The sequence below is a fragment of the Rattus rattus genome, chromosome 9 (assembly GCF_011064425.1).
Source record: "Rattus rattus isolate New Zealand chromosome 9, Rrattus_CSIRO_v1, whole genome shotgun sequence".
NCBI classification, from domain to species: Eukaryota; Metazoa; Chordata; class Mammalia; order Rodentia; family Muridae; genus Rattus; species Rattus rattus.
In genome coordinates, this window is record NC_046162.1 from 63,718,142 (window position 1) to 63,727,725 (window position 9,584).

Genomic DNA, 9,584 nt, shown 5'->3' on the forward strand with positions numbered 1-9,584 from the left:
GCTGTTACAGGCAGGGGGAGCCCCAACTCTTAGGTTAGCTATCCCTGGGGTGCTCACACTGGATCTTGAAGTCCGGAGGCAGCAGCCTGATGTTAGAGACAGCTATGTGGCCCGTGTCTCCGTCATCGAACTCCACCACCACAGAGTCCAGGTCTTCTTCATCGCTAGAAGCACCTGCAATGGGGCGTATCCTACGTATGTGGCCAGCACAGCTCAGCAGAAGGCAGGGGAGGGCAGGAGGGCAACAGGGGTGCCGAGCAGGGTGCCCCTGCAACCTTACTATGCTGGCAGCCCTGACAAACCAACACTGCTCCCCTTGGCTACCTGGTATCACAGCCACGGGTCCCACATACAAGCAGATACACGCCCTAGCCTCCCTACACACATACACTGGGGCAAAGACATCCTTGTACAATTCCTCCCCAGGAGTGTCTGACAGACTTTTGCCCATCTGCCCCATTCATATGCAGACCTATAGTCTTCCCACCCCGAGGGCCCTACATGCCCCGTTTTGTCTAGGTGTACACTGGGATTCTAGGTCCTTTTCTTGCTGGGCCTGCTGTGATTAGCTGGACATTCCCCTCCCCCTCCCCTCTTCCCCCTGTGACTCCCCTCATGGCTGCTGATGTTTCCCTCCCCTCCCTCCCCTCTCCCTCCTCTCCCCACTCTGACTTCCTCATGGCTGCTGGTGAACTGATCTTACTGGTCTCACTTAGAGGAGACCCAAATGTGTCTTCCTCCAACCTCCAGGAACAGCTGGATCATGTGGGTGAGATCTCTAAAGGTCACAGAGGGTCCTCGCCCCCAGTCCTGGCCTTGGGCATGCTTACCTCGAACCACATTGCCTGGGTATAGGCACCGAGACTTCTGACTCCAGTAGGCACAGACCCGGGTACCAGGTGGGAGGTACCGACTGGACTGTGGCCGGACATCAAGAACCTGCAGGGAGCCGCAGAGCGATAGCCTATGAACAGTTGGGTCTGGCCACAGGGTTCAGTGTAGGGCTAGGCCAAGGTGCTCCCGGTGGTGGGGAAACCCACTAGGCTTGCTTACCCAGGCATGGGTCATGCTTACCGCCTCCTGCAGCAGCTGCTCCAGTGAGTAGATACGCTGCCGGTTGCCTCTCTCTCCCTCAATGACGATGCTGTAGCTGAGGGCATTGTAGCGGTGGGTGAGGCTCCCTGCCCAACATGTCACAGCCAGCATGCATCCCTCCCTCCCACCTGGGCCCGGGCCTCACATATCGGGGGGTTGCAGAGTCCTGACACTGCCTGCATACAGCAGACTGTCCTCCTTTGGAATCAACACAGGCAGTCCATCCTGCAGGTCTTCCTTGTGGATGGTGCAGGATCGAGCTGCAAGAGAGGGCATCAATGCTGGGCCCTGGACCCCCCACTCACCATTCCCTCCCCGGGCAGCTGCTGTCTCTTCCTTACCCAGGGCAGCACTCTGCTCTGCGCTGAGCTGGACACCGGCTTCCTCCTCTTCCTCTTCCTCATCTGAGAAGCTGCTGTCGTCGTCGTCGTCAAACTCAAAGTCATCTTCCACAGCAAAGCTCTCCAGCAGCCGGCTCACCGCTCGGCCCTGGCCCTGGGTGGACCACAGGGATTAGGGGAGGAGGCTGGGAGGGGCTGGGCCCCCCACTAGGCCCTGGCCTGGGGGTACTGCTACCTGCTTGCTGACAGCCTCTCTGTTCACCTTCGTCAGCTTCCTGCTCTTTCCCAGAATGGCCTTGGCATTGCGGGCTGACAGGGCGATGGACAAGGCCCCGTTCTTCCGCTGGGAAGAGAGAGAACAGCAGTGAGGACCGGAATGGCTTCCCCGGCCAGCGTGCGCTGCGACTCAGGGTTCAGAGTCGGGTGGGGGAGGAGTGGAGGCTGCCTCATTCTCCTTGGGCTACCCATTCTAAGATCTACCTGACGGGTAGCCTACCCTCAGGACTGGCTGCAACATGGCGCTCTTCCGCGTGGCTCTCTTGAGGCGCTCACTGGCAAGCTTGCTGCCCTCCTCTCGGCAGGCAAAGGTCCGGGTGGGGTTAAAAAGGGAATCCCTGCTTGTGGCGTTCCCAGGCTCCGCACGGAGGCCGGTTTTTGCCTTGCCCTTGGCTTTCTTCTTGCCCGGTGCACCTGGGGGCCTCCGCCCCGGTGCCCGCTCCAGCTTGGGGCCCACCTTGGTCTTCACCGTTCGTCTCTTGATCTTAACCTCGCCTTCCGGGCTGGACAGGCGGCAGGCCCCTGTGGAAGGGAGGGGAGGTCATTGGGACCCTGGTTATATAGACCCTTGTTCCCACTCTGCTCTGGTCTCTCAGTTACCTAGCAAGCCCTGCCTCTCTTTTTTCTTCTTGGCCTTCTGGTTGGCTTCCATCTTGACCACGGAGGAAGGTGAAGGTCCCAGCACTGCCCCTGGGTGCAAAACCAGCCCGGGCTCCCTGGGAGCGTCTGCCTCCAGGAGTGCCTGGCAGTCCTCACTGTCATAGCCGCTGCCTGGGGGACAGCAGAGAGGACTTGGTGACCAGTGTTGGACCTGGCTATTTGGGGTGGACCTAGAGAGTATGGCCAATGAAGACACTGTCATCTTCTGGGCTGCTCAGGGGTGGGGTACTAAGCTGCACCCTAAAAGTGTTTGGCAGCGGGTGGGGTACCAGGGTTTTCTCTCTTGCAGCCCCACCTTCTGGAACTGAGCTTCTCCCTGGGGAGTCTCTCCCTCTTTCTGTATCCTCTGGCCCAGCTGGCCCCTTGCTTCCTACCCCAAAGCAGTATTTCCTCTCTTCCTCTCTCAGCCTCAGGCCTTGGAGGAGGGGCTGGGAGGGAGGAAGTATCTATTTTTCCAGGCTGTCTCTGGGCTTGTTTGCTGGGGAAGGAAGAGATACCCCACCAACCTGCCGGATGCTGCAGGCCAGAGGTGGGGAGAGCTATTTTTAACATACTTTCCAGGGTTTGTCCAGGGTTTCTTTCTGCCCTGAGAAGGGAGGGACTGAGTTCTGGCCTGGGGAACAAAGGTTCCTTCCCAACCTTTCACAAAACGTTGTCCCTGGATCTGTCCATTTCAGACTTCACTTGGATCTGGTGGTTGTGACCCCTGTGCACCCACCCGTCCTTCAGCCCCCGGGTGACCAAGGCCCAGGCTCCAGTCACACCACCAACTTGCCTGCCTCGTGGGCCACAGCCACTGCTGGTTGGGTTTGGAATTTGGGCATCTCCCTGCCACTGTCCCCATCGGGGTGTGGATGCCGTGCCGCCCCTGACACCTTGACACTCTTGGCTCGAGAGAGCTTCTTCCGGATGCGCCCACCTGGGGCGGCCTCTTTGCGCTGGAAGGCACTGAGGCTGGCTGGCAGCCCCTTGTTCTTGACCTTTGGCTTCAACTGGGCCACCTTGTGGGCCACTGAGGATGACAACTCGGCTGGGCCACAGCTCTTCTTGCACCGCACCTTCTCCTGTGAATGGGAAGTGTCACCCACAGGTGCGGTCCCCTCCTCAGCCTCGGCCCCCTGCCTCAGCCCAGGGCCTGTGGGTTTCCCCTGTCATGGTGGGACCCAGAAAACAGCACCTCTGGGGACGTCTGGCCTTGGCTGCTTACTGGAGCAAACACCGAGCCCGTCTACTTAGCACCCCCTCCACCCACATAGAAACTTTACATGATAGAACGGGTGGGGGCCCAGGAGCCAGAAGGTTCTGTTTATCACGGGGACATTTGCTGTTTGCTTTTGTGAAACGGAAAGGCTAAAAAGAAGAGTTCCCAAGGCAGAATGACTTGCCGGTGCCTACGGCGCACAGAGATGGGAGGAGGGTCGCAAGTTCAAGGACAGCCTGATCCACAGAGCAAGTTCTAGATAGTCAGGGAGCATGGAGGCTGAAACCACCACCAACAAACCAGGCCAAAAAAAAATCAAGCGAGCAAAATAAAAACGGCCTTCTGATGTGGAAGGGGACAGACTAGGTAACAACAGGTACTGGGGAGAGTGAGTGTGTGTGTGTGTGTGTGTGTGTGTGTGTGTGGTGCACGCATCAGAGGATTAGCCACACTGGGAAATCTATGTCCTTTGTGCCAGAGGCAACAGCCCCTGGTCACTACACCTGCAAATCTGTGGCATCATTTCCTTTAACCAAGGTACCCAAAGCTCACCACACCCTCGCTACTTCACCGGGCTTAATACCCGGTACCATCCCCAACATCTCATGTACGGTGCCCACCTGAGGTGAGGGCGGAGGCCTGGGGACTCACCGAGGAAGCCGTCTGCAGGCCAGTGTAAGGACTCTTTTCCAGTTTGCTTCGCTTCCGTGGGGGCTCATCCCCTTGTAGCTCGGCACACAGCAGACTTAGGCTGGCACGAACAGCCCTAGGGGAAGGCAGCAGTTGATACGGCAGCAGGGCCTGGGCATCAGGACCCCTCGCAGCCACTATGGCGTGTCCTGAGGGGCAGACCTCATGCAGGACACGGCCTCCTGCCTCACCTAAGAGCAGACCCTGGGGGTGTCAGATCAAGACTGACCCAGTCAGTCCCTTCTGCCTGCTGACTACCAGCCCTGGTGGCCCCTGGGGCCCTCAAATCCTGACTTATCCAGCTTCAACATTCCCATGTTCTATAGTGAGCTAGCTCATCTAGGCTGGTAACCGGGTCAGGGGTCATTACGGTCAAGCAGCTAGTGGGGAAACAGCACGAGGGATCCTGCCTGATCCACCCCCCCCCTACTCTCAGGCCCTGTGAGCAGACGTGTCTCCTGGGCACCCCAGTGTGTTCAATGTGTGATTTCATTTCCTTCCTAGAATTCCCTCCCGCACTGCCTGTTTGCCCATGGCTAGCCAGGGGCTGGGGTTTGGCCTCTCATCTGTCAACCCTTCAGCCCTTAGAGAGACAGAAGGAAACGGGGCTGCTCGTGAAAAGGAGTGGCAGGCGGGGACCAAGGGCCTGGCCCTGCCCTGAACTCATACAGCCAGACACTCTCCACCTTCCTGTCCAACAAGGAGGCTGGACCTCTGAAGTCAGGGAAGGCCAGGCAGGAAGCCCCTGCAGCTCTGGGGGGCCTCCTTGACCCCAGCTTCCTGCCACCTTTCCTGGCCTCCCACTTCCTGCATGGAGGAGGCCCAGCCCTCAGGCCCAAGGCCTACTGCCCTCACTGGATTCTGGGACTTAGCTTAAAAATTGGACAGGAGCTGGAGCTAAGGAGGTCAGGAGACCCACTCTTTGGAAAGAGAGGGCTGTGGCCGTGGATCCTTCCCTACCCTAAGGCTTCTGGGTTCTCTGGGTCATAGTTGACTTGGCTACAGGGCTGGGCTTACTTGCTGGGTTCTAGGATAGAGTCCAGCATGGGCAACGTGGTCGGAGCTGGCCAGGGCCAGACAGCGAGGTTTGGGGAGTCTATCACTGCCATCCAGCAGGTTTTCCAATGCCCTCTGCCGGACCCCAACTTCCAACAGCCCCATCCTGCTCAGCAGCCCAAGGGCTTCAGACAGGTTCTCAAAGGAACCCCCTAGGCTCCCTGCTGGGTGACACCTGGGTAGGGCAACAGGCCATCTTGGCGAGGCCCCCAGCCATATGGTGAACCTTCTCCATTGCCTGTAGCCCACACAAACTCCCCCCACCCCATAACCTTCTCTGCGTTTGCTAATGTTTTGTGACATAAAGCCCTGAGATTAATTTTTTGCCTCTGTCTTAATTGAAGGAACCGTTTAGTGCCGATTTAACTATTATTACCAAATCATCAGGATTGATGCTGTGCACATGCACGCGCGCCAATCCTGTTTGGAGGAGGTCGGAGGATTTATGCAAATGGGCCTGCCGGGAGAGGCAATTTGTAGCCGAGAAGGACAATTATACCCGGCCCAGGAGTGTGCCAACGACTGCGCCGGGCGGGTAATGGATAATAACATCGCGCGGCAGCCGTGAGCAGCAGCGCAGCGTGACCAACGACTTTATACAGTGCAGATAAAGAGCCTTTTACGCAACGCCGCCCCGCACGCGAGGGGCCAGGGCTGGCCGGTGGCTCCGGTGGGGTGATGCCACAACCTTAGCCACGGCCAGGTTCCCAGGGTTGATGCGGCCAAGCCTAGGCTGTGGCTTCCCAGGAGGGGGCGCTGATACTGGTGGCCATGCACGCAGTAGGATGTCTGGATTGGGTCATGCCAGTCCCCAACAGGGAGGTCTCTTTGAGGTTTTGGTAGGGGACACACTAGGCCTTGGGACATTGTGTGCAGGGAGCCAGCATTTCCTAAAGCCAGAGGGGAACCGTGGCCCTCCATGGTGCCCAGGCTTGTCCCACAGATCTGTCTCCAGACTCCAGACTCCAGACTCACTTGGCTTTCTTGCTATCACTTCTGGCAAGCTGGCCCCCGGGAAGCAGAGTGGGCAGCGAGCTTGAGTGTTTGCGCTTTCTCGGCCGGCCAGGTCCACGTCGCGCAGGGCTCCGAGAGCTCTCCTCCCTCCTGGGGGCCGCAGAAAGGATGTTAAGAAACCCCGAACCCTCCACCCCCCAAGGCCTATTGGAGGGCATCGCCCTGCAGAGGAATGTTGGGAGCAGTAGTGCTCTCAGAGTGTAATGGAAGTCAGCCTCAACTAGGCTCCTGCTGCCCAAGATCTGTAGCTCTAAGTGGGAGGCACTGTTTCCTGCTCTACCCGGGGATCTTAACTGCCTTGTGCACATTGGTTGGGAAGCCATGGTCCCTCATGCAACTGGGCAGGTTTCTCCTGCTCCTGCAGCAGGTCTGGCTATCCCCTGGGTTCCTAGTCCTGCTCGGTCACACTCATGGCTGCTTTAGCACAAGTTGCCCTGCCACCTTGTGCTGCCCTCTGCTGAATGACCTCATCTTCCACCCAACTCAGGCTTCACCCCTCTCCTTGGCTGCAAGATCCAGTGCAGATCCCAGACTCCAGGCTCCTCCAGCACATTTCCTGCCCACAAGGTGGCACAGGGCCCATCACTGCCCCACAGTGCCTCCCCATAAGGCTGAGCTGGTAGGGACCGAGGATGCTACCCCTGCCCAAGCGTCATACTCATGGTCGTGCCTGCGCTGCAGGCGAGCCAGCTCCCGCTGCTTCTCCTTGTAGCGCCTCTGCAGTTCTGCCAGCTGCATACGCATCTCCACTTCCTGTGTGTCCAGCCGATCGATGGCAGCCTTCAGGGGACATACCTGTGTGCAAGAGTTCAGGCACCTGAGTCCCGTAAGCCTCAGCGTGGCGAGGTGGGGACGCAGCCCAGGCATGCAGAGGTCTTCTCATCTGTAAGCGGCCGGGTGGTGTTCTCACTTACAGGCTTGGTTTTAGGGGCCCAGGTGTCCTTGCGCTGTAGGATCTGCATCCTAGGGGTGAGCCTGGGGCCTCTGTCTGGGTCAGCAGCCGGGGCCTGCAGTGAAGCGACTGAGTTGTCCAGGCTAGCAGCCTCCACTAGGGACCAGGCTGTGGCCAGTGTGGCCAGGTGCTGCAGGTTGAAGGCCAGCACATCCTCATCCTCTGCTGGAGGGAGAGGTATGGTCATTCGCTGCCCCCTCCCGAGAGGCTTTGAAGTCAGTCCCCTTACCAGCACCAGCACAGACCCAGCTTCAGGCTGTGAGAACCAAGGGAGGAGTCAAGCCAAAGGGAATGGCCTGCCTGCCAGGATACAGCTGGGGACATCCACCCTGGGCCACAGCGCAGGGCAAGTGCGTCATGCAGGCCTGTCACAGTTTCTAGAAGCCTGCAAGTGTGCACCCGCTCTTTCGGACACTGGGGATTGAGCGGACGAAGGATGCTGAGGCCATGAACCAAGTACAAAATTAGGCAGGCCAATGCTTCCCATATCCTAGGCCCATGCACTGAGCTGTGCTTTAGAGACCGATTTACGGTTACAAACAGCTGCCCACGACCCACCCTCCCTACAGTCCGTCCACCCTCCCACCAGCATGGGTAATATCTAGGAATCAGGGTTAGAGAACCACAGAAGGAAAACCTGGATGGGGCAGCAAGGGTTGGCTCAACACTGGGCCAAAGCTCAGGCCAGCCGAGGGCGGTAGCATGGATTCAGGGAAGAGGCTTAGACACCATGAAAGACTACGGACAGCTGCGTCGATCCCGCAAAGGCATCTAAGAAGGATCAGCGGAGCCCAGTGGGGTCTGAGCGGAAGTTGTGGTATCCTCTTAGAAACCCTGGAGCAGCAGTACCCCACCCTCCAACCCTGTGGCAATGGGGCACTCTATCACTCTGGTCACAGACGGACACCATTCTCCATTGGAAGGAAATGGGGCTCCTCAAAGACAACTGGAGCGGAGGACTGCACGAGGACTCTGGAAAGCGGCTCCAGAAGTGACAGGGACATATGGAAAGTAGGTCCCCAGGGATGGCTCAAGAGTTTCACCATCAAAACCCAAGCAATTCGGTCATCCGAGTAGTGACAGCAGTGGACCACTGTAGCTGGAAAGACTCTGAATGTAGGAAGGGCAACAAGGTCAGGATAACAACGCAGGCTGGGGTATGCAGGGAAAAGAGAGGCCTCTGCAGCTCCACAGTGCTTCTGCACCCACGTTTCAAACTACCGAGGGGCAGGCAAGAGGGGCTGTGAACCATCCACACCAGGGAGCACAGGTGACCGATGACAGCTGATAGGTGCCTTGGAGGACCTACCAAAAACGCACTGCCTGAATCTCGACAGGAGGAAAAAGCAGTGAAGCCCCAGCTCTAGGTACCTCAGAGTAATGGTGTTTACCCGTGTCAGGTACATGAAGTAATGGGGGTGCCCAACACAGGGCAAAGCCAGAAGATTAAGGAACAGTCTCCCCAAAGGTTGCTTCTGAGATGCCCAGAGGGACAGCTGGCAAATGCTCAAACTTCTGGGCATATTTTTTTTTTCTCAACAAGATCTCTACCCAGGAGACCTTCCAACCTAGAGACAGGTTTAGGTCCCAAGCAATGGGAGGGCAGAAGTCTGGCTTTCTCCTTAGTAAGAAGGCAGACTTTTTACCATCGGGGAAGGCCCGCTGTGAACCTAGGTCAGATGTGAGCTCTTCCTTTTGCTGCTGGTGCCCTTGAGGCCTGCACTTGGCACCGACGGCTCTGCCAGGCTTGGGGCACCCAAGGGTCTCCCTTTCATTCTGGTGCTGGCAGTTGGCTCTGTACCATGCCCATTTGTCTCTTCTCGGATGGTTTGGTGGAAGAAGCTGATCTGGCTGATTTCAGCCACAGCAGCTAGTAAGGCGACTACTGTTCAGCAGTGGCTTAGATCAGCCACTGTGGGGCTGGGAAGAGGGTAGGGTACGGTAAGCAAGGCGTGGGCTGTCAGCTACAACACCCACACCAGGTTATGCCCTCCCTGACCCCCAACACACACTCGATGAATGGGCTCCGGTCTTGCCAACATTCCCAGGCACTGTGGATTGTGCACACATAGTGCCCGGCACCCGACTGGTGGCCCGTGAGTTCCCTTCATGCTACTGCATGACCTTTATACAGGAGGTCTGGCCACTTGGCCTTGATCACGAGGCCTCAGCAGGGATCCAGCCAGGGTTCCTGGGTCTCTCCCCCTCTACAGAGCCCAGCAGGAGGTCCTCCACAGTCTGTACTTCCTGACACTGCCTATCTGCTTCCCTCGTCACTCTTGCCCAAGAGCGATGCTAG

The 9,584-nt window shown here is 57.9% G+C and overlaps 1 protein-coding gene across 1 annotated transcript in view; it reads right to left on the bottom strand.

Annotated features, from left to right (window-relative positions):
- The window catches only part of Bahcc1 (BAH domain and coiled-coil containing 1), a 58,212-nt gene that overhangs the window by 5,593 nt on the left and 43,035 nt on the right, over positions 1-9,584 (bottom strand). The window contains 13 exon segments of the mRNA XM_032912304.1: positions 58-174; positions 831-939; positions 1,075-1,150; positions 1,241-1,355; positions 1,437-1,590; positions 1,672-1,779; positions 1,933-2,234; positions 2,313-2,483; positions 3,148-3,436; positions 4,225-4,339; positions 6,295-6,423; positions 6,992-7,128; positions 7,248-7,447. Of these exon segments, the coding sequence (XP_032768195.1) occupies positions 58-174; positions 831-939; positions 1,075-1,150; positions 1,241-1,355; positions 1,437-1,590; positions 1,672-1,779; positions 1,933-2,234; positions 2,313-2,483; positions 3,148-3,436; positions 4,225-4,339; positions 6,295-6,423; positions 6,992-7,128; positions 7,248-7,447 (2,022 nt within the window).